The sequence below is a fragment of the Sorex araneus genome, chromosome 2 (assembly GCF_027595985.1).
Source record: "Sorex araneus isolate mSorAra2 chromosome 2, mSorAra2.pri, whole genome shotgun sequence".
In the NCBI taxonomy this organism is placed as follows: domain Eukaryota; kingdom Metazoa; phylum Chordata; class Mammalia; order Eulipotyphla; family Soricidae; genus Sorex; species Sorex araneus.
Genome location: NC_073303.1, coordinates 358,486,390 through 358,508,675, shown reverse-complemented (window position 1 = coordinate 358,508,675; position 22,286 = coordinate 358,486,390). Strand labels below are relative to the sequence as shown.

The 22,286-nt window shown below is 63.9% G+C and overlaps 1 protein-coding gene across 2 annotated transcripts in view; it reads left to right on the top strand.

Annotated features, from left to right (window-relative positions):
* The window catches only part of MYO5B (myosin VB), a 187,438-nt gene that overhangs the window by 138,971 nt on the left and 26,181 nt on the right, over positions 1-22,286 (top strand). For both annotated transcript variants that reach the window (XM_055126082.1, XM_055126081.1), the window contains exons 15-24: positions 1,649-1,804; positions 2,356-2,453; positions 4,040-4,126; positions 9,754-9,865; positions 11,098-11,309; positions 12,753-12,909; positions 14,419-14,658; positions 17,613-17,846; positions 20,855-20,939; positions 21,793-21,941. In XM_055126082.1, the coding sequence (XP_054982057.1) occupies positions 1,649-1,804; positions 2,356-2,453; positions 4,040-4,126; positions 9,754-9,865; positions 11,098-11,309; positions 12,753-12,909; positions 14,419-14,658; positions 17,613-17,846; positions 20,855-20,939; positions 21,793-21,941 (1,530 nt within the window). The remainder of the gene's footprint in view (positions 1-1,648; positions 1,805-2,355; positions 2,454-4,039; positions 4,127-9,753; positions 9,866-11,097; positions 11,310-12,752; positions 12,910-14,418; positions 14,659-17,612; positions 17,847-20,854; positions 20,940-21,792; positions 21,942-22,286) is intronic.

Sequence of the window (22,286 nt, the reverse complement as noted above, 5' to 3'; positions counted from 1 at the left end):
CAGTTGCAGCTTTCCTTCCCTGTGGCGCAGGGTCACGGGCTGCTCGGGCTGAGGGAGGGCTGAGGTGAGGAGAAGGTGACCTGGAGCCAGGCCGGGGGTGGGATCGTGGTTCGTCAGGGACAGGAAAGGTCTGAGCAGGGGGAGTTTGGTCAGAATGTAAAGCCCCGGGAAGGGGCCTCAGGCGTGGCGGCAGGGGGTGGGGGTGGGAGCACTCCCCTGTAGGGGGCGTTAGGATCGGGGACAGGAAAAGGCTCAGAGCACCCCCCCAGGCGCTGGCGCTCCAGCACCCCTGCTCAGGTTCTGCATAGGGCACCGTGTGTCCCCTGTGTGGGGGTGGGCCGCCCACTCGCCCATCTGGGTCTGGTCCCAGGCTGCTCTCTGGAAGGACAGGGGCTGCTGCAGAGGCGGAACCTTCAGGAACTGAACACAGGGCCCCTCCCAGGGCGTCTCCTCACGCCGCAGCCCCCCGGCTTGGAGGGGGCCCGGGGAAGCTCCCTAACTCACAAGACCCAGTGAAGGTCGGGAGAAATTCTGTCCAAGTTCTGCTCCAGCAGAGCCCCCTCCTCCCCATCCACGCGGAGGCACTGCCCGTCTCAGGAGGTAAAGCCTCAGGTGGTCCTGGAAAGTCCCTTTCCTTCCCTTTTGAATTAAATCCCGTTTTTTATTTTACTTGTTTTGGGGGCCACACCTAGTGGTTGCCAGAGATTACTCCTGGCTCAGTGCTCAGGGGATCAGACATGGTGCCAGGGCTTGAACTGATGTCAGTCACGCGCAAGGCAAGCGCCCTGCCTGCCGTACTGTCTCTCCAGCCCCAGACTCATCCTTTGTATGCTATAAAATTCAGCAGGATATTTGTCAGCTGTGCAAGTATTGGCACTCTGTATTCCAAGAATGTCTTCATTGCTTTCAAGAAGGAACTGTCTCCACGTTACTCATTAAACAGACCATCCCCACCCCAGTCTCATCCACCAAGCTGCTTCCTGTTCACCACAGCCCTACTTCCCATTCACCACTAAATTACTTCCTGTTCACTACAACTCTACTTCCCATTCACCACTGAATTACTTCAGTTCACTACAACTCTACTTCCTATTCACCACTAAATTACTTCCTGTTCACCACAACCCTACTTCCTAGTTGCCACTAAACTACTTCCTGTTCACTACAAACCTACTTCCTATTTACCATTAAACTATATCGTCTTCACCACAAACCTACTTCCTAGTCACCCCTAAGCTGTGTTCTATTCATCACAAACCTACTTCCTATTCACCACTGAACTACTTTGCTGTTCACCACAAACCTACTTCCTGTTCAACATGACACTACTTCCTGCTCCCTGGATATTCCACATGCATGGAATCACACCCCAGGGGTATCTTTCCTTCGAGTGCCTTTGGGGCTCACCTGTGTAGCAGGTTGGGGCCCGTGCGTCTGTGCCGTGTGGGAGAATCCCCCTGGCCTGGCCGGACCCCGCTCTGTTCATGGATGCTGGCGTGGGGCCTCCCTGGGAATCTCTGAGTGCCCTTGTCTCTGCGGCACGGGGCTGCCTCTTGGGGCCGTCTGCTGGGCAGCTCCCGGAGGGACTCCCACGGCCCAGAGCTCGGGAGGTCTTGCTGCACTGTCTGTTCTCCGTGTTCCTCTCTAGTTCCCGCTCGTGGCCAACCTGTTCCACGATGACAAAGACCCCGCCCCTGCCGCCATCCCTGCCAGCAAGGGCTCGTCCTCGAAGATCAACATCCGCTCGGCCAGACCCCCGCTGAAGGCCTCCAACAAGGAGCACAAGAAAACCGTGGGCCACCAGGTCAGCCGAGGGCTACGGCGGGCGGAGGACGGAGGAGGGGGTGGCCGGGATGGACAGTGTCCAGCTCTGTGTCCTCCCATCTCTTCTGGGAAGGGGCGGGGGGACCGATAGGAGCGAAGGAAAAGGGGGCCGGGAGCCCCAGAACCCACCGTGCATCCCCACAGAGGGCCGGGGGGGGGGACGGCCCGCAGACCCTGTGCGGGTGTTTGCGGGTGTGGTTTGATCCACCCCGTGGCAGCCCCTGGGTGCCTGGCCTGTCCTTGACTGGTGCCAGGCTTGCTCTGGGCTGCTCATGCCGTGCCCGTCCCAGTTCCAGGCCCTCTGCTGTTACTCCACTGTAGGAGTAACGGACAGCCCCCTCGGGCCTGCACATGTGACCTGGGCTGGACACGCAGGGCTTCTCCCCGCTGGTGCAAGGAGCCCCCCAGCACCAGAGGACTAGAGGGCCTTGACGGGGGCCAGCAAGGACGCCAGCAGCGTGGGCGGGCGGTGTCTGCCCCCCATCCCCCACCCGCGGGCCTGGGGGTCACCCGCCTCCCTCTCACCCCCAGTTCCGCACCTCCCTGCACCTGCTCATGGAGACGCTGAACGCCACGACGCCGCACTATGTCCGCTGCATCAAGCCCAATGACGAGAAGCTCCCGTTCCAGTACGTGCCGCCCCCAGCCCCTGCCCTGCGCACCCCCCCGGGGCCTGAGCCAGCAGCCGCACTCAGCGATGAGGCGCCAGGCGCTGCCCAGGCTCTGCCGGCTGGGTTCCTGGGGGGAGAGAAGGGGCAGCGCCCCAGGCCCCTCTGGGCCTCGAGCGTTCACTTCCTGCAGAGGCCAGGCTGCCGGGTGGAGGCCAGGCCTCCCCTGCCCCAAATTCCCCTGGCCATGCTTGGCGGGTCCCTCACGGGGCGGCATCTGTACATCAGCTGCTTCCAGCAGAAAGGGGCTTGTCGGCAGAGCCGCTGCGAGGAAGACGGGTGAGGTGTGAAGGGCAGAGCCGCCGTGGGCCCAGGAAGGGCGGGCCAGGGAAGGGCGGGCCAGGCTGGGTTCCAGCTCTGCTGCTGTCAGCCGTGACCCTGGACGGCTCCTGCAGGGGAACCAGCCGGGGACTTTGAGAGCGACTGTCCTGTCCCGGGACCCATTCACTCAGAGCCAGGGCTTCTGTAAACAGGGCATCGGCGGGACGTGGCTCAGTGGTACAACCCTGGCCGTGAGTGGGTGGGGCCCGGGCTCATCCGGCACCGCCAACAGCACTTTTAGAAAAAGCCCAACCAAGTCCGCTCCCAGTGGCTTGATTACAGACCAGTCCGTCTTTGGTTTCTTCCCTGGTGGTAGAAAGATCATTCTCTGGGGCGGGGCAGTAGGGCAGTGGTCAGGGTCGCCTGCCCGGTTCTGTCCTTGGCACCAGGAGGCTCCCTGATCATTGCCAGACGCACCCCTGGATGGACTCCAGTACCCACCCGGCAGCCCAGGTGATCTCAGACGGACCTGTGCGCCTGAGCGACTTTGCGTCCTTGGGCCCCGGGTGACCGAGACCCACTGGCCTGGCCCTGGGCCTCCTGAGAGCAGCTTCACAGCCCCTGCCCCCAGTCAGTAAAATGATGAGACTGAATTGGGGGCGCAGCTCAGGGGGCTGGAGCACATGCCGGGTACGTGGAGGCCCAGGTTCACTCCCGGCTCCTCCCAGCCCCACTGCAGGGCAGGGTCTAGCAGAGAGCCACTGGCCACAGCCCTGGACTCCTGAGCTCTTTGGGGAGACCCAGGAGAGGGGGAGGGGATTATTCTGATGAAAATTCTGGGAGAAACTATATGTATGTTTCTCTATAGAGAGATAAACTATATGTATATATAGCGCATATATATATATATATACACACACACATATACATACATATATGTATATATATATTGGGTCAACTCTGAGGAAATGACGCGCCTGTATGAATGACAGAACACACCCGTCTCCCCCTCCTGCACCTCCCGAGCCCAGTGCCCTTGGCCCGTGCCCCCTGGCCTTGCTCTCCGGGCACTGTAGGGAGCAGAGCAGCCTCTCACGGCCGGAGATCTGAGCCTGGCACAGTCGTGACAGCTGAACTCGTCTCAGATGTGGCCAGACGCCCTTCGGAGCGCAGGGCATTGTGTGCGGGACTGGCCGGGCTGCGCCTTCCCGTCCCAGGGTCCCGGCTGCCCCCGCCCCTGCCCCCCGCCCGACTCGGCCTCTCACTGCCCGTTTGTCTGTGCGCAGCTTCGACCCCAGGAGGGCAGTGCAGCAGCTCCGAGCGTGCGGCGTGCTCGAGACCATCCGGATCAGCGCGGCCGGCTACCCGTCCAGGTAACGAGCGCCGCGCCACCCTCCTGGGGCTGCCACGGGCGCCCCCTCACCCCGCCAGCCAGAACCTGCTCCCCCGAACTGTCCCTGTGCTGCAGGCCCAGCGCGGATGCAGGCGGGATTTGTTGGAAAGGGCTGGGGTGGTAGGACACTCGCCTTGCACATGGCTGTCCCGGGCTTGGTTCCTGGCACCCCAGATGGTCCCCAGGAGTGAACCCGGAGTACTGCTAGGTGTGACCCAAACCCTTACTCCACGCTCCCCGCCAATTCCACAAAAAAAATTTATTTTGGACACGGGAGTTGGCAGAGACCCCTGTAAACGGTGTTTCCAGGCCCCAGTCAGGGCTGATGAGGGCGAGGTTCAGGAGAGTCACACGAGAATATCCCTTTACTCGTCCCCTTCATCCCCTTTCACGGTGGGGAGGGCCAGCCTCGTACCCACCACCGGGACGACTCGGCGGCTTGAATAGCCCCTGCATCTGGCACTGCTGACACACGTGAGCTCTGCGGGTGCCCCCGCTGCAGTCCCCACCTCCTGCTCTTCTCCCTGAGGTCACAGCCCTGCATGGCAGTGGGGTGACCCCCCATGAGCCTCGTCACCAGCTCCTGAGGCACCCTGTCCTCAGGGCTCACCCACAACACAGCGTCCCTCTCGTCTGTCAGCGGAGCCCTTTAATAGCAAGTCTGAGATGGGGGATATAATCGGATATAATCTGAGTTAAAAACAAAACAGAAACACCCCAGTGGTGATCAATTTTCATGGGGCCGCCCCATGCAGTCATGCCCGGACGATGGGTCCCCCGTGGGCCTTACCTGGAAGCCGGGTGGATCTGTGAGGTGGTCGCGGGGCCGGTGTAGCACAGGGCACACTCTGGCCAGCTGGAGCCCCGCAGGGCCGGGGAGTGGCCCCCAGCCTGTCCCTCGGCCCAAGGAGCAAGTAGACGGGTCTCCCGGGCCAGAACCCCTTTCGCTTGGCAGAATAGTCGCACTCACGTCTTGGATGGGTGTGATGAATGACCCGAGGGGTCCAAAGTCCTCCATGCCGTGGGGCGGACACGGGCACTGTGCAGGACGCTCACTCTGATCCTGACCTGAGCGGGCCGCGGCAGCCCGCGGGTGCTGTCAGCTGGGTTACGTCTGCGTGCCAGAGATTCCCCGGCGGGACTGTCACCTCTCGGCTGCTCACTGGCGTGCAGTGTGATGACATCGCTGGGGTTCCACTCACACGTCTCTGTGTGCGTGACTGTCTCCAGTCAGTCTGTCACCAGAAACACCCCTTGGCTCTTTCCTCCTGCCCCGCCCCCCGCCCCTGGTCACCACCAGAGTTTTCACAGTGTCTCGGAGTCGGTCCTGTGGTTTCCCGTCACTTCATTTGCCGTAATTACTCCCCATGGGAACAAAGCCATCCCAGTTGTCCTTCATCCCCGTGCCTATCCGCACCTGACCTCCGGAGCCTTCCCGAGTCCCAGAGGGTCCAATTTCGGTGTTGTGAGTGCAGCACACGGGTCCCTGGGGGGGGACACACCTCAGCTAACTTGGTCATCCGTGGTGACTGCCTGTGGGCGCTGCCATGGGGACGGGTGCAGACACTTTTCCAAAATAGCCTTGGCGCTCCCGGCCCTTCCCATCGCTGCCTGTGAGCCGTGTCGCCGCGTCCCGGGTAGAGAAACCCCCAGTCTTGTTTCTGCGGAACCCCGATGTGTCTGCCCGCTCCCAGCGAGCGTCCTGCAGCTCCCGGGACGCCCACGCGCTTGGAGCGGTCACGCTCCGGGTTACCTGGAGTCCATCGGAGCAGCCGCGCTGAGCTGCCCCAGGCCCCACGGGCCAGACCGAGAGCTGTGGGGTGCGCCGAGCCCCATGGCCCCGCCTGCGGGGTGCAGAGGCCCCCCGGGGAGCAGCGTGCCACACCGCCGAGCTGGTCTCTGTGGCTGATGCGCCGTTGGTATGAACGTGGGGGGAGGGGCGCTGGGAGGCCCGGCACGGGGCTGTGCCTGCCAGCAAGGGGCCGTGTGCAAATGAGCAGCACGTCCCCGGGGAGCCGTGTCTGAGGGAGGAGGCCGCTGCGTGGCCGGAGCTCCCTGCCAGAGAGAATCGTTCGGCCGTCAGACACGGCAGAGGGTGTGGGCTCCTGGGGTGCCCGGCCCGACGCAGTCGCTCAAGGTGGAGAAGGCCCCTCGCCAGCCCGCGTCCCCACGTGCAGTCAGTGGCCGCGGGCCCTGGCCCCACTCTTGCTCTGGGTCCGCGTGGAGCTGGTTGTGCGCAGGGCGGGAGGGGAGAGGGCGCCTGCCAGCAGGAGCCTGGGGGTGGCGGGCTTCCGGCCCCCACGGTGGCCGTGTCCCCTGCTCGGTCCCCCTCCTCTGGGCCTCGTGCTGTGAGGAGCAGCTGGCCATGCGCCGAGAGCTCTCAGAGGACAGAAAGGCACCAGCCGTGGGCTCTGCTGGCCAGGGGCGCCCCCTCTGGGGCAGGTCGTGCACCCCAAAACCCAAGGAACCCAGGGTGGGTGGGCCAGGGAGGAGTGAGGGGGGTGGTTGAGGGGTCGGTCTGGGGGAGTGCGAGCAGCCACGTGGGGTCCTGGGACCCGGCCAGCTGGACGAGGACTCGGCTTCTCTGCCCCCCACCTCCTGCTCGGTGTCCTGGCTGTGGGCCCCCCTCACCCCCGCCCCATCTCAGCCATGTAGAAATAACTTTGCCCACCCTCCGTGCTCCCCGGCCCTTTCACGGGTGCTCCTGGACCCCCTGAGTGACTGTCCATGCCCCCCGAAAGCCTCGGGCGGCCTTGCTGTGAGTTACGGTGGGACCCCCGAACCTTTCACTTTCGTGAATGCAGCTGGGGTGGGCAGGACAAGGGGGGCAGGAAAGCTGCTCCCTGGGGGGGGGGGACAGGCCACCGCTGCTGCCACGGCAGCTCGAGCTCGGCGTGGCTCCAGAGCACCACCTTCCACAGGTCCTCTCCGAGCAGGGGTTGAGGAAGGGCGGGAGGGAGCGTTCCCACCCCCCAGCCGCCCAGACTGCAGAAGCTCGGAGGGAGACCCCGCCATCCGCATGGAGACCAGGTTTCCCTCCCCTTTCGTTATTCGGCTCCGAGGGGGGTCCCGGGAGGCCCAACCACACCCCCGGGGGCGGTTCCATGGAGGAGAAGCTGTGGCCAGCACACCAGAACCTCCTCACTCCACATGCTCCCCGCGCCCTGCACCGGCCCCTGGTGAAGGGGCACCTCTGGCCTGCACGCCCTGGGCCGGCGTGGTCCTCCTGCGCTGGTACAGCCGGCCACCGTGGGAGGGAACACACGTGTGTCATGTGTGTGCCCTCTGAGGACCGTTTGGTCATTCTGATGGTCTGACCAAGAGACTCGGGGCGGGGAGCAGGGACAGAGAGAGGTGAGGAGACTGGGGGTCACCACATTCTTGGCTGTCGGAAGGCCGCACTGCTCACAACTTTCACAGGGGCCCCCCGGGCAGGGAGCTGCCGTCCATGCCGTCTCTCCTGCATGTGGCCAGGAAGCGCCTAGGACGTTCCCGAGAGGAATGTGAGAAGGGAGGGCGCCTGTGTTGTTGTTTTTTTTTTCTTTTTGGGTCACACCCAGCGAGGCACGGTGGTTACTCCTGGCTTTGCACTCAGGAATTACTCCTGGCAGTGCTCGGGGGTGCTGGGAATTGAACCCGGGTCTGCCACGTGCAAGGCAAACGCCCTGCCCTCTGTGCTGTCGCCCCAGCCCCAGGGAGGGTGCCTGTGGAGCTGGGTCCGGAGGCTCGTTCCAGGGAGCAGCGTTCTCCGGCCATCCACGCCTGTGGCCCGTCCCTGCCCGCCAGCCGGTGGGCTTCAACCTCTCACAGCTGCAGACCAGCACCTGCCCACATGCCACCCAGGGACCGGGCAGTGGTGACCAGGGTGCTGGTTAGGCCAGTGGCTTCCAGCCTTTCTGCGCCCCCACACCAGCCCCAGTCCACAGGGATGGCTGAAGACCACAGCCCACGAGTCCCAGCGGTGGTCAGCCTGTCCCGCAGGGCACGGTCCTGTACCCGCCTGACCCCTCCTCACCAGCACACACCCTGCCTTGCCAGGGGGCGGATGCTGAGTGCACCCTCCCCCCAATTCCCTGGCACCCGCCCCGGCTTCAGGACACCTGTCTATTTATAGCCTCCTAAGAACTGTGGCTCTCCGTGAGTCATCTGATTTAAGACGACAATGCATCATTCGGCATGAAGTGCGCTGCCGGGGCTGAGGAATGGGCGCCTTCGCCCGCTGTGAAGCACCGTGATGGATGCTGTGTCCGGGACAGAGGCACCGCCGCCCGTCACCCGCTCCCCCCCACTCAGAGTCCTCTGCCTCCTGTCGCTGCTTCAGAGCAGCTCTGTGTCCCTCGGGAATTAAGCCATGAACGTGCCACTTCACCAGCGACGGGGGGGGGGGGGGGGGCAGGGAGGGTCCCGGGGGGCCCTGGCCGCCGCAGTGAGTCTGAAGGGGGCGCATCTTCCCTGGCCGCCCACTCTCCTGCGTGGCTTCCGTCTCATCTGCGCCCCCCCCAAACCTTGGTGGTGCTTCCTGAGAAGAACCTCCTTTCCCTGTCCCCCACTCCCTACGGAGAAGACTCCTAGAGGCCAGACTGGGACGGGTTCGAGGCTAGAAAACAGGCGACAGAGCCCGGGTGTGGCCGGCCCGTGCTCCCAGAGCCCCTTGCCCGGGCTGTGTAAGCCGCTTCTTGGGCGAAAGCACGTGCAGATGAGACCGTTTGAGAGGCGCTGATTCCAGATGTGCTCGTGCCCGGCTCCCTCGCCTCCGCCCAGCGCCAGGCCAGCCCTCACCTGCTCTGGAGTTCCAGAGACCCCCCCCTGCCCTGCGTGTGGCGCAGAGCGGGCAGGGAGATGCCCTCAGGCAGAGTTCATCCGTGCTGGACGCACCCCGTTTCCCCTCACCCCCCACCGCCTCCTCCGGGCTGTCCTCTTTCCTCCCCAGGGCCCGGCACTGGGGGTGTCACCGTGGAGGCCGTGAGGGGACGTGTGTTTTCGTTCCCTCGTGTTGTCCATCTCGGGTTGTGTGGGGCCGTGTGCTCCTGTTCCCCCATGGTGCCCGCTGATGAGGGGCTTGAGAAAGGGGGCGCCCGCTCAGAGCTCGTGCGCCTCTGTGTGGAGACCGCGTCAGCTCGGGGGAGTCAGATGGCGGAGGCCACCTCAGCGCCGGGAACAGGCTGCAGCTTCCTGCGCGCGTCTATCCCGTGTACTTGGGTTTGACTCGGGCCTGTACTGCCCGCGTGGTCAGGGACACGCTGTGAAGCTGACGATATGGGGCAGGGGGTAGGGGGGAAGGTCCCCCGGCCCCACCGGGCGTCGTGAGCGGTATTGTGGGAGGGCGAGGACGCAGGGCCTGGTTTCTGCGCTAGACAAACAGGCCGGGGCGAGCCGTGCGGGGTGGCAGGGAGGGGGCCGGCATGCAGGCACCGGACATCCCACAGAGCACCAGCGTCTGTGAGGGTGTCCGCGAGTCAGCACCCCCAACCCGCCTCTCCTCTCAGCCACGTGCTGTGGTTCTCAGAGGGCATCGGGGGGCACGGGCCGCCCTGGGATGAGGCGGGGAAGGCTGGGCACTAGGGCAGGAGAGCACGGGGCCCTCTGTGACCGGCCGGCTCCCTGCAGGTGGACCTACCACGACTTCTTCAACCGCTACCGGGTGCTGGTGAGGAAGAGAGAGCTGGCCAACACGGACAAGAAGGCCGTCTGCAGGTCGGTCCTGGAGAGCCTCCTCAAGGTGAGCCAGACACGCACACTCACGCACACATGTGCACTCACAGTCACGCCTACACATGGACTCACAGTCACACTCACATATGCTCTCAGTCACACAATCACACACACACACATGCACTCACACACACCCTCACTCCACAGTCACACATACATGCACTCATACACACAGACTCATCCACACACACATGCTCTCATGCACACACATGCACTCATTCCCAACACATATGCACTCACAGTCACACAGTCACACACACATGCACTCACACACACCCTCACTCCACAGTCACACATACATGCAGTCATACACACACACACACACACATGCTCTCATGCACACACATGCACTCATTCCCAAACACATATGCGCTCACAGTCACACAATCATACACATGTACTCACACACACCCTCACCCCCACACACATATGCAGTCACACTCACATACACACATGCACTCACAGTCACACAATCACACACACTCACCCAACATTCACACATACATGCTCTCACACCCATACACACATGCACTCACCCTCACGCACTCATACTCGTGCGCACCCACACACTCACTCCACTCCCACACACACACCCTGGGAATTGGGGAGGGACTCTGAGCCTCCCTTTGGGGGCCCTCCTGCTTCTCCTGGGAACCCTCTGAGAAATCCCCATCCGTTGGGCCGCATCGGCGCCCATGAGTCAATCTCCCTTCCATGTGGAGAGCAGCGGCTTTTCCACACGTCGGCACATGTGGAAGGCGAGATCCTTTGCACAGCCCCTGGTGAGGCGGCTGGTTGCTGACCGCCCCCTGCCCTGCCTCTGACAGGGATGCAGGGGAGGGGGCCAGTGCCTGCGGCCACAGGCCTCCCCCTGATGCTGTGGTCTTCCTCCGAGCAGCTTGAGCTCACACCAGCGCCCCAGACCGGGGAGCCCCAAAGACAGGCCCTGGCAGGGTGGGGGCAGCTCTGGGCCCACAGGGGTCATGGTGGGGTGGGGGGCCGTGTCCCCAGAGTCCACTGTGTGGGAAGCCTTCCCCAGGAGGTCATGGCATTGGCTCCAAAGCTGCCACCTGCCGGGAAGTCACTCCTCTGGAGGGTCACGGGAGGAGGAGGACCTGCGAGGGCCCGGGGCTGGTCATGGACGCGGCTGCCCCGGGAGTGCAGGCCTCTCTGCTGTCCGGCTCGGTGGCCGTCGGCCCGATGCTCACGGGACATCCTCCACCCTCTCCCCTTGCGAAGGACCCTGACAAGTTCCAGTTCGGCCGAACCAAGATCTTCTTCCGGGCGGGCCAGGTGGCCCACCTGGAGAAGCTGCGGGCCAACAGGTTCCGGACGGCCACCATCATGATCCAGAAGACCGTGCGGGGCTGGCTGCAGAGGGTGCGGTACCGCCGGCTGCGGGGGGCCACCCTGACGCTGCAGCGCTACTGCCGGGGACACCTGGCCCGCAGGTAAGCCGAGCCGAGACACGGGGGGCAGGCCGGGCCCCGGGCCCTGTCCTGAGGGGCTCCTGCTGGGCTCTGGCTGCGCCCATGTCCCCTCACACCTGGGCCTCTTTGACCCCGTCTTCCGGGGGGGTGGTTGCCTGTATTTCGCCACCCCGGCCTGGGACCACCACGATCCCTTCTCTTACCTGCCGAAGTCAAATCATCTGGAGAGACCAGTGTGGCACAGTTAGACCTTTCCAGGTCCCGCGGGCCCAGCGTCTCCTGGCAGCCCCCTGGATAAGGGCTGTGCCCACCAGCACCCAGGGCAAACCTTTGCCCACGCGTGCTGGCAGGGTCCCCTCTTCACAGCGGGTGCACGGGGTCACGTGAGGCCAGCGCTGTTGTGGGGACCGTCCCGCAGTCCTCAGGCTGGGCCCGGGAGAGCAGTCGGGTCCACTCACTCTCATGGCCCCAGGGACAGGACCCAACACGACAGATGCCCCCAGTTACCTCCCCACTGTCGTGAGGTCACCCCGGGTCCACGAGGGCTGGAAGAGGACAAAGGAGACGCCGGGGCACAGGTCCTGGGATGGTCCGACTGTTCCGTGCCTGCTGTGCCACGCCTCGCGGGCAGCAACAGGGGGCGGGTGGCTGTGTAAGCTCAGGCCAGTGAGCACACTCCAGACGCACTCTCAGCGGGCCACAGCGAGCGAGCACTCCATAGCGAGCACTCCATGGCGGCACATGTGCTTTACATGTGGGTGGCCCAGGTTCAGTTCTCCAAGCAACACAAGGGCCCCTGAGCACTGCCCAGAGTGGCCCCAGCACAGGCGCGGGGGGTGGTCCGCAACACCAGTAGGTGTGGCACAGGAGAAAAAGAAAGGGGAGAAAACACACTTTTAAATAAGCTTGGAGAAGGCTCTGGTGGGGGAGAAGGTTGGTCCTGCACCTGAGCTACCTGTGTCCCAGGGGCCTTGCTCTCTCTGGGTGTGGAGAGTTGGCAGGGCCAGGTGCAGAGAGAGGTGGGGCCTGGCTGAGAATGGGCGTGGCTTTGTGGGTAAGTGGGCGGGGTGTGGGTGTGGAGAGGCGGGGCCTGGTTGAGAGTGGGCGGGGCTTTGTGGGTAAGTGGGCGGGGTGTGGGTGTGGAGAAGCGGGGCCTGGCTGAGAGTGGGCGGGGCTTTGTGGGTAAGTGGGCGGAGTGTGGATGTGGAGAGGCGGGGCCTGGCTGTGAGTGGGCGGGGCTTTGTGGGGAAGGGGTTATGGAGAATGGGAGGGGCATGAAGAGATGGGGGTCTGGATGGAGAGTGGGCGGGGCTTTGTGGATTAGTGGGTGGGGCCTTGAGGTGGCTGGGGCTTTGCAAGTGGGCGGGGTCTGTGACAAGTGGGCGGGGCGGGTGTGGCCCGCAGAACGGAGCTTGTGTTCCTGAGGGTCTCAGAGTGCCCTGTAACCCTGCTGTCCCCTTGTAGGCTGGCCGAGCATCTGCGCAGGACCCGGGCAGCCGTGGTGCTCCAGAAGCAGTACCGTATGCACAGGGCCCGCAAGTCCTACCGACGTGTGCGTGACGCCATCGTGGTCATCCAGGCCTTTGCTCGGGGCATGTTCGTGCGGAGGACCTACCTCCAGGTGCGTGGTCTCCCACCAAAGGGGCGCAAGGCTGCAGCCTCGGAGCTGGCACGGCTGCAGATGACTGTCACCCACACACGCTGGGTCGGGTACCCGACCTCTGAGAAATCTCACTTCCACTCTTGCTGACTCCTTCCCATAGCCCCACGGGGCTTGTCCTGGCAGGGCTCTTGGGAGCAGCAGAAACAGCGGGGGACACGCATGTACAGTGTGTGTGTAGGTGTGACCATGTAGAGTCTTCTCATTTAAGGGCCGAGTCATAGTACAGCAGCTAGTGTGTTTGTCGTGCATGCAGGTGAGTGGTGGTAAAACTCTGACACTGGCGTGTACCACCAGTAGCTCATACTGTATCATCAAAGGTGTACCCTAGTGCATTAAGTTGTTTTGATACAGGAGATAGTGAAATAGTACAGCAGGTGGGGCACTTGCCTTGTACACAGCCGACCTGGTCCATCCCCGGCATTCCATAGGGTCCTCTGACCACCACTAGGAGTAATTCCTGAGCTCAGAGCTAGAAGTCACCTCTGAGCTTTGCCAGGTATGGCTTCAAAATTAAAAAATGAAAACAAGCAAAACAAAAATAAGATGCTTTTTTTTTTTTTATGGTTTGGGGCCAGAGTGATAAGTACAGCAGGCAGGGCATTTGCTTTGCACGCAGCCAACCCAGATTCAATCCCCGGCATCCCATATGGTCCCCCGAGCACCTCCAGGAGTAATTCCTCAATGCAGAGCCAGGAGCGACCCATGAGCATCACCAGGTGTGACCCCAAAAGCCAAAACTAATAAAATAATATGGTTTGGTAAACAAAAAAAACAGTGCCATATAGTTGAAAAAAATAATGTTAACTTATTGAGACTTATTAAATCAGAAATTTGATTTAAAGATTTAATTTAAAAAATAGTAGGATGGTGGGCTGGAGTGATAGCACAGCGGGTAGGGCGTTTGCCTTGCACGCGGCCGACCCAGGTTTGAATCCCAGCATCCCATATGGTCCCCTGAGCACCGCCAGGAGTAATTCCTGAGTGCAAAGCCAGGAGTAACCCCTGTGCACCGCCGGGTGTGACCCCCCCCCAAAAAAAATAGTAGGATGTATTCACGCAACCGCCAGAAACCGAGACACTCAGTTGTGGTTCAGGTGTGGCGCTCCCAGCCCTGAGCTGCCGTGGGTGCCCGGGGCAGACTCGCACCCCCTTCTCTGCTCCCTCTCCCTGGGACGCCCCAGACCTCCTCCTGAGTACCTCGGCCGGAATGTCCCTGGACCCATCTGGAGGCACCTCCAACATGGAGATGTTCACACTGCGGCTTCCTAACTGGTGAAGCAAAAGTTAAAAAAAAAAACTTGGGGGCAGCGGACCTCCCACGCAGGGGCCACCTGCAGAGCCCAGCGAGAGCCGGGCCACAGCACCAGCGCCCACGCCCGCTGCTCTGCCCACCCTCCTGACCCCTGCCAGCCCCGGGCCGGCTCCGGAGCTGCCCGCACGCCCACCCGCCGGCACTTGTCCCCACAGGTCCTCACGGAGCACAAGGCCACCGTCATCCAGAAGCACGTGCGTGGCTGGATGGCGCGCAGGCGCTTCCAGCGGCTCCGGGGTGCCGCCGTGGTGATCCAGGGCGCTTACCGGATGCTCAAGGCCAGGCGCACTCTGAAGTCCCTCAAGATCGAGGCCCGCTCGGCCGAGCACCTGAAACGCCTCAATGTGGGCATGGAGAACAAGGTGGTCCAGCTGCAGCGCAAGATCGATGACCAGGTGGGTGCTGGGTGCGGCCGCCCTGGGTGTATCAGGGAGAGACAGCCCTGCTGCCTTTGGGGACTGCGTGTACCTGGCGGCACGGGCACTCTGCAGAGGTGAGGCGGAAGGAGCTGAGCTGGGGTAACTGAGCAACTGGAGCATCTTCCACCCGGAGCAGGAGGTTCCGAGGAGCAGCCCCAGGTGCAGGCACTGGGAGGTTGCGGGGAAGAGCACGGCCAGCAGAGATGGGGGAAGGGATCCAGAGGGAGTCTGCTCGCCGGGTGTCCAGAGGGAGCGGGGGCCTGTGGGCCCCTCTGAGACTCATCTGGACTCTGATTGGGACATGAAGCAGCTGACCGGGTGGGAGTGGCGGGTGTTTGCCATGGCCGGCCCTGGGGGCCTGGCCTCAGCCAGCCTGCAGAGACGCGGGTTCCAGGAGGTGGGGAGGAGGGCTGCTCCCTGGAGCTGGGCCTCGAGGCGCCCGATGGAGAGTGTGTGAGGGGGGCGTTGCCACTGCCCCCTGGGCTCCTGGGTGGAGGAGGAGCTCAGGGGCCAGAAGACTCTGACTTAGCTGCTTATGCACTTCGGAGGCCATTCAGTGACTCGGGGCCCCAGACCCTGCAAAAGGCCAGCAGTGTACCCCCACGTAGGTAAGGCTTCCTTTGGATGGAGGCCTTCTCATGCTCCCCCACGCCCTCATGGGGAAGCTGTTCCCTCCCGGGAGCATTGCTCATTCCCAGAGCTGATCCGGGAGGTTAAAAATAAATGGCCGTTTTATAATCCATGTGCTTGAACATCCAAAGAGAAGCGGGCTTGAATGGCCTATTTTTAAAAACACTTTCTTTTGCTTGAAGCTTCCTGCCTGGCAAGTGTCTGTGAGAGGTGGCAGGTGGCAGCCCCCCTGGCCGGTGCCCTGCCTGCTGGGGACGACCAGAAGGGGGGTGGGAGTGGGGGCCTAGGTTTAGGGCTGTCTTCCTGGCATCGCTCCCCAGGTTGCCTGGTGCTGTGTGCCAGGCGCTCGACACGTGCACTCCCTCGGGGAATCCTTGCTGCAAACTCATGAGATAACATTATTCCCATTTTGCACGGGGACACAGAGGGGGGGTCCTGGCCTGCCCAAGGTCACACAGCAAGGAGACCGGCTGAATCTCGAGCCTGGCTCCGGAGTCTTCCTGCCCACGAGGGCGTGGGGGAGCATGAGAAGCCTTACCTGTTTGGGGGTACACTTCTGGCCTTTTGCAGGGGTGCGGGGCCCCGAGTCACTGAATGGCCTCTGCAGTGCATAAGCAGCTAAGCCAGAGTAATCCCCGTCCCCACAGCTCTGGCTGCTTTTCCTCGGAGGCGGCTCCACTAACCCACGGGGTTCTGCGGCCAGAGGCGAGGGAGATGCATGTCCCAGGGCCGCTGCCAGGGGCCACTGGACACTGCTCGTCTCGGTGAACTCGCCGTCACGGGCACTGCTCCGCTCGGCTACACTCATAGTCGTGGCACCTTGCACGCGCCCAACCCACATCCAACCCCGTCATCACTGAGGTGACCTAAGCACCACCTGGAGTGATCCCTGGGCACAGGCAGACAGATGTGGCCGCAAAAACAGACATCAGAAACCTGGATCGAGAAGTCAGCAGAGGGGGAGATTGGGGGTGGAACCAGCCAAGGGTGGTGGGCAGAGCTCACCCAGCCGGGGCATGAGAAGCAAAGTCATTTCCAAGCGGAAGGCCTGGGGGTCTCAAGTGGGGGAGAAGGGCAGTGGGGGCCGGAAGGTGCTGTCCCTGGTGCTGGGCTGGTCCTGTGCCTCGGGTGGCGCTGGCCCTGGTTCTGATCCGCTCCTGGCTCTAGTGGGCCTCATCGTCCAGTGTCCCTCAGCCATGAACACAGTGGCCGTGCCCAGGGCCACTCCTCCTGGGACCCCCAGAGCAGGCCTGAGAGGTGAAATGTCACCCAGATGTCACCGGTTTCAGCCAAAACCTGTGCGTGCGTTTGACCCGGCCAGCTGGACTCAAGGTCATCACGTACAGAGCTGAGGCCGGCCGAACTCTGTAAGGGGAAAGGCGCTTAGACCTCTCCAAGGACGAGGTCACTAAGTCTGTCTCATCTGGGAAAGTACGGCACCAGCGTCGGACCCGGTCAGCAGCCTGTTGAAGGCCCCTGGGTCCCACCACACTGTGGGTGCTCTACCCGTGCACGGATGTTTTGTGACTCGCAGGAGCGTGTGCAGACGTGGGGAGAGCACTGTCCATGGCCTCCTGCGCCTGACTCCTCTCCGCTGTGAGGCTGATGCCGGGCTGCCTCGTGGTCCTGCCAATGACTATATTTAATCCGGGGCTCCTGCAGAGGCAGCGATGGCCAATCACCGGTCACCGTTTGCTGCAGGCTTGACTATTCAGGACCTGCACCTGCTCCTCCCCCCACACCCCATGCTGGCTGTTTTGTTGATACTCTCTGGAGTCCCGATACGCGCAAACACGCATGCATGCACACTTGCACACACGTGTGCATGCACACACCTATGAAGTCAGCTGCTGGCCTTGGCCTGTCCCTGCTGTACCTTTGCCCGGCATGTGGGGGCCGGGCTCTCCCTTCCCTGCCACCTGTGCGGGCCTCTGTGGATTGAGGGGCACAGTGGACAGAGTCAGTTCTGCCGGGTAAGCCGGCAGGTGTTGGGGGTCCCCGGGCCCATGGCAGGCCCCCTCGGAAAAAGTGTGGGTGCTCATGGGGCCTCTGACCTGGAGCCCAGTTAGGTCTCAGCTCTCCGTGCCTGCGAGTCCAGGGGCAGGGGGGTCCCTGGAAAGACCAGGAACAGCTGCCCCGCACCCCCGTCTCTCTCCGCATCTGCTATGGCCGGGAGCTGCGGGGAAAGCACGCATGCAGGCTCGCACTGACCACGGGCCTCCTTGACCCGGCGTCCCCGCCACCCACCTGACCCCGCTCTCCGCATCTCTCCCCTTCCCGGCCGGCCGATGCCCTCCAAGAACAAGGAGTACAAGACGCTGTCGGAGCAGCTGTCGGCGGCCACGTCCACGCACTCCATGGAGGTGGCCAGGCTGAAGAAGGAGCTGGCCCAGTACCAGCGGAGCCGCGAGCAGGACAGCAGCCCCCGGCTGCAGAGCGAGCTGGAGAGCCTGCGGGAGGAGCTGCAGAGGGCCCACTCGGAGCGCAAGGTCCTGGAGGACGCACACGCCAGGGAGAACAGTGAGCTGAGAAAGGTAGGAGGGGCGGGGGGCTTGGAGAGGGGGTGGGTAGGAGGGGCTGGGGGATTGGACAGGGGGGCGGGTAGGAGGGGCTGGGGGCTTGGACAGGGGGGGCTGGTAGGAGGGGCTGGGGGATTGGACAGGGGGGCGGGTAGGAGGGGCGGGGGGCTTGGACAGGGGGCGGGTAGGAGGGGTTGGGGGCTTGGACAGGAGGTTGGGTAGGAGGGCGGGGAGCTGGGACAGGGGGCTGGGGAGGAGGGCCGGGGGCTGAGAAAGGTAGGAGAGGCCGGAGGGCGGGCCCACGGTGGGGGCCGGGCCAGCAGCGCAGCCCCTATGCGCGTGTTCCCCCAGCAGTGCCGCTGCCGTGGGCTTCACTGGGACTTGCTTGTCCCCCAGGGTCCCGCATTGGCAGATGCACATTACGGTGGCCCCACCTTAGGGTCTGGCTTCTTAAACTTGGGGGTCGGGAACCGGGGAGGACTTGGCACCGTCTCACCTGAGTTACTGGTGACTGAACCTGGGGGAGGTTGGCGAACACGCAATGGCCAGAAATTTTAAAATAGATTTCACAATTCAGAGTCACAAACCGGAGGCGTTTCTGGCAGCGCCAGGCCGTGCTGCAAATGGGGCCAGCAGGGGAACCGTCTGCAGAGCCCTGCTCGGGCCACCCCGCACGCTTTGCCGGTCACCCTGTGCATCTCACCAGGACTTGCCTTGGCTGAGCTCGCAGGCCTCGTGTCCAGCCTGTGTCCGCCGCCCGGCACTGTGGGTGAGGGGACGCACAGGGCCGCTGGCTTTCCCCCGGCCTTGACCTGCCACCCCTCTGCCCAGCCCTCCTGCTGCCTCTCGGGTGCGGGCAGGGCTGGGCGCTCCTCAGAGCCGCGGCAGCCTCTGGCCTCCCCCACGCTGAGCGCCAGACGGGCGCCTCCTCCCGGGCTGGTGCGGCAGGAACGGGTTTGCCCATCCTGGCACTGGCGTCCGGGAACACCCAGAGGGCCCCCACTCAGGAAGAGAGTGTTCGGGGGGGCCCAGGGGCACCCCTGCCTCAAGGGCTGCAAGGGGCAGCTTCCCTGGGGGCCAGCAAGTCCCGTCTGGGCCCAGGGGCCAGTGTCCCCAGCATGGCATGGAGCCGATGGCCTTCTGCGGCGGGCAGCCCGGCCCCAGCCGCCCACACGCCCCCTCCCGCCCCCTGCCCTGGCACGGGGCCTGCGGGCGCTGGGTTCCCCGGGGAAGCTGTCAGCTGTCCCAGTGCAGGCCGGCCCGTTAGGGCTCCCGGCGACAGGGCGTGGAGGCCCCCCGGGGCCCAGAGGCGGCAGTTCTGCGTGCAGAATCAGCCCGGGAGGGTGGCGGGCAGCCCCAGGCGGGCTGGTTGGACCGGGGCATGTGTAAGCCTGGTACCGTGCCGCTGTGCAGAGGTGTGGGGTGTCTCCTCCCGGGGCAAGGGTGAGGGGCAGAGACTCGGGGATGTGCTCTCGGCGGCTTCGGGATCCATGGTACACGGCGGGGAGGTGGAGGGGGTCTGCAAGGGACCCCTCCTTGCTTTCTCTGCCGCTGTCTGCAGATCCGGGTCCACCTGCAGACGTCCCGGGAGCGACGGGCCTTGGGTCACTCTCCCGTCCTTCCCTGGTGCCCGTGTCACATCAGCTGACCTGTATGGTGGGGGGGCTTCCTCCAGGGAGCGGGAGGGGCGGGGCCATAGAGCGCGCCCTTCCCTGTGAGGGCCCCAGCACCCGCCCGCCGCACCTCCCAGACCACCGCCCAGGAGGCTGCGACAGTGGCAAGGCGGAGACCCCGGCTTGGTGCTGTCCCGTGCTCCCGCACCCCGCCCTGAGCCTCCTTTGCATCGAACCCCCAATTCCCACCCTCAGCACCTGCGTCTCCTCTGTGCCCCACTGGGGCCGCCTCAGAGAGGGGAGCACCGGGCGTCCCTCCTCTTCGGGGAGCTGCAGGGGCTCGGGGGAGAGTAACAGACCCGTGTTCGGGCCGGCGCTGAGTGGGGGCCACTCGAGCCTTCACCTTGCCATCCAGTGCGGGGTGGGGGCACGGCGCAGCTCACCCTGGCTCTGGGCAGCACAGGGCGGGGGGCGGGGGGGGGGCTCGGGGGCTGCCAGGAAGCACAGCGGGGCCATTGCGGTTGCCTCTGTCGGAGAGTAGACCCGGTTCCCGTCCCCCTGCAGGGTGGCCAGTCCTCTGCAACCTCTCAACCACGTCTGGGTCATTTCTTTCTAAACTCTGTGCAGCTGTGTTCAGCAGTGCTCAGGGGTCACTCCCGGCAGGGCTGGGGGACCCTCTGGGGTGCCGTGCAGAGCAGACATGCCTCCCTGCTCCAGCCCCGGAAAATCACGATTTTGAAAATAGACACCCCCTCGCTCTGTTATAATTCTCCTTTGACCAGGCCTTCTTCCCAAATTTCTGTTTCCTTTCTCCTCTTTTTTTTTTTTTTTTTTTTTTTTTTTTTGCTTTTTGGGTCATACCTGGCGATGCACAGGGGTCTCATTCCTGGCTCATGCACTCAGGAATTACCCCTGGCGGTGCTCAGGGGACCATATGGGATGCTGGGAATCGAACCCGGGTTGGCTGCTTGCAAGGCAAACACCTTACCAGCTGTGCTACTGCTCCAGCCCCCTCCTCTTTTGTTTTTTTTAATTACCTTGCCTCTTCGGCCCGCCCCACCTCTCCCCTACCCCCACTCCGCTTCTTTTGTGGAAGTCATGTCAGACCCCTGACAACCCAGGGTTTCCCGTGGGTGGCCCCAGCCGTGAAGCTCTCAGTCGGCGGGGCTGGGCGTGAGGAGCGAGAGCCTGGGGATTGGGGGGGAAGATGCCCGGGGCACCCGGACCCCTCGGTCTCACTCGTGGGGCGTTTCCCTTCCACCCACCCCGTCCCCCTGGACGTGACAGCAGCTTGCGCCCATTCCATCTTGAACGCAAAGACCGTGTGTGCGTCACGGGGAGGGGGGCCGGGCCTTGGGGGGAGCCTCGGGCCCTCGGAAGAGACCCGTGTCTGCTGCCCTCCCCCCCTAGCGCGTGGCCGAGCTGGAGCAGGAGAACGCGCTCCTGAAGGACGAGAAGGAGCAGCTCAACCTCCAGATCCGTCACCAGTCCACAGGTGAGCCCGACCTAAACGTCCCGCCCGCCCGCGCCGAGAGTGGGGTGACCCCCACCGGGCCGAGCTGCTGGGCCCCGGGCCATGAGGGGCCCTGCCCAGACTCACCGTCCCCGCCGGAGGGGCAGTGCCGGGTGCTGGACTTGGGGTCAGAGGGCCGTGGGGGGCTTGGACTCGGGAGCTCCCCACCCCACCATCAGCCTCCCCCCTCCCGTTCTTCATCCGTCCTGCCAACGGGCAGGCCGGCCCCCTCCTCCGGGCAGCAGTGAGGGCTCCGGCACCCCCGGGAGCGCCTGGCGGGGCACTTCAGGGTGGTGGCCCTGGCTGGGTGCGGCCGCCCAGGCCCCTGAGGGCCACCCCGTCCCCGTGAAGCTTTGCTCTGGAGTCAGCTCCCCGCCCCCGTCTCCCAGGCACCCTCACCCCTTCTCCTCACCTGGCTGCCTGCCCCCTCCCCACTTCCCCACCCCGAGCCCACCAGCTCGAGGTCTGGGCTTTGGGGGGCCCAAAACTGGCCCCTTGCAGGGCCCTTTCCCATTGCTCTGCGCCCGGTGGAGGTGGGAGAGGCGCTTGGTGCCCCGGACCCTCACCCCGACCAGCCTGACTGTCCCCGCTCGGGTGGTCTCCTTCCATCTGCCCTCCCCGCACGCCCCAAGAGATGTGGCTGGGACGGGAGAGACAGTGGCACAGGCCGGGCGCAGCCCGGGATGCCCCTGTGGCCAGGTGGGCCCGGGCTCTGGGCGGCCTGTCGCCCTGTGGGCCCTAGAGAGCAGTTCGGCTCCGTCTCCCCCACCCACGCCCCGCGGGAGCCCGAGCCCGCCACGCCTGGCCCAGCGCCCTGCTCTCGCCCGCCCTCCAGACCAGGCTGCCCGTGACTCCGCCCGGGGAGAGGCCCTGGCGGCCAAGGAGCTGGAGGAGGAGCGAGCCCGCTACCAGAACCTCGTGAAGGAGTACTCGCGGCTGGAGCAAAGATACGACAGCCTGCGGGACGAGATGACCATCATCAAGGCAAGGAGCGGACCCGCCTGTCCCTCCATCGCCCTGGTGGGGAGTTGTTGGGTGCTGATTCGTTCTCAGCAGCGCGTCTCCCTCCCGGGGTCTTCTAAGGCGGCTGAGGAGTTAGTGGGAGGTACAGCCCGAGCCTAAGCCTTGTCTCTGGTTTCCCCTCCTGGGAAAGACCCGGGTGGAGATGATACAGAGGTATGGGAGTTCGAATCCCGGCTTTGATGTTAGTGCTTGCGGGAGAAGGGGCCTCTGGAGGGTGGGGGCGAGAGGGGGCGGGCAGTGTGGGTGCGGGGGGCCTGGCCCGTTCTCCTGCTCTTAGATCAAAGGCGGTACGCATAGGAAGTGCTT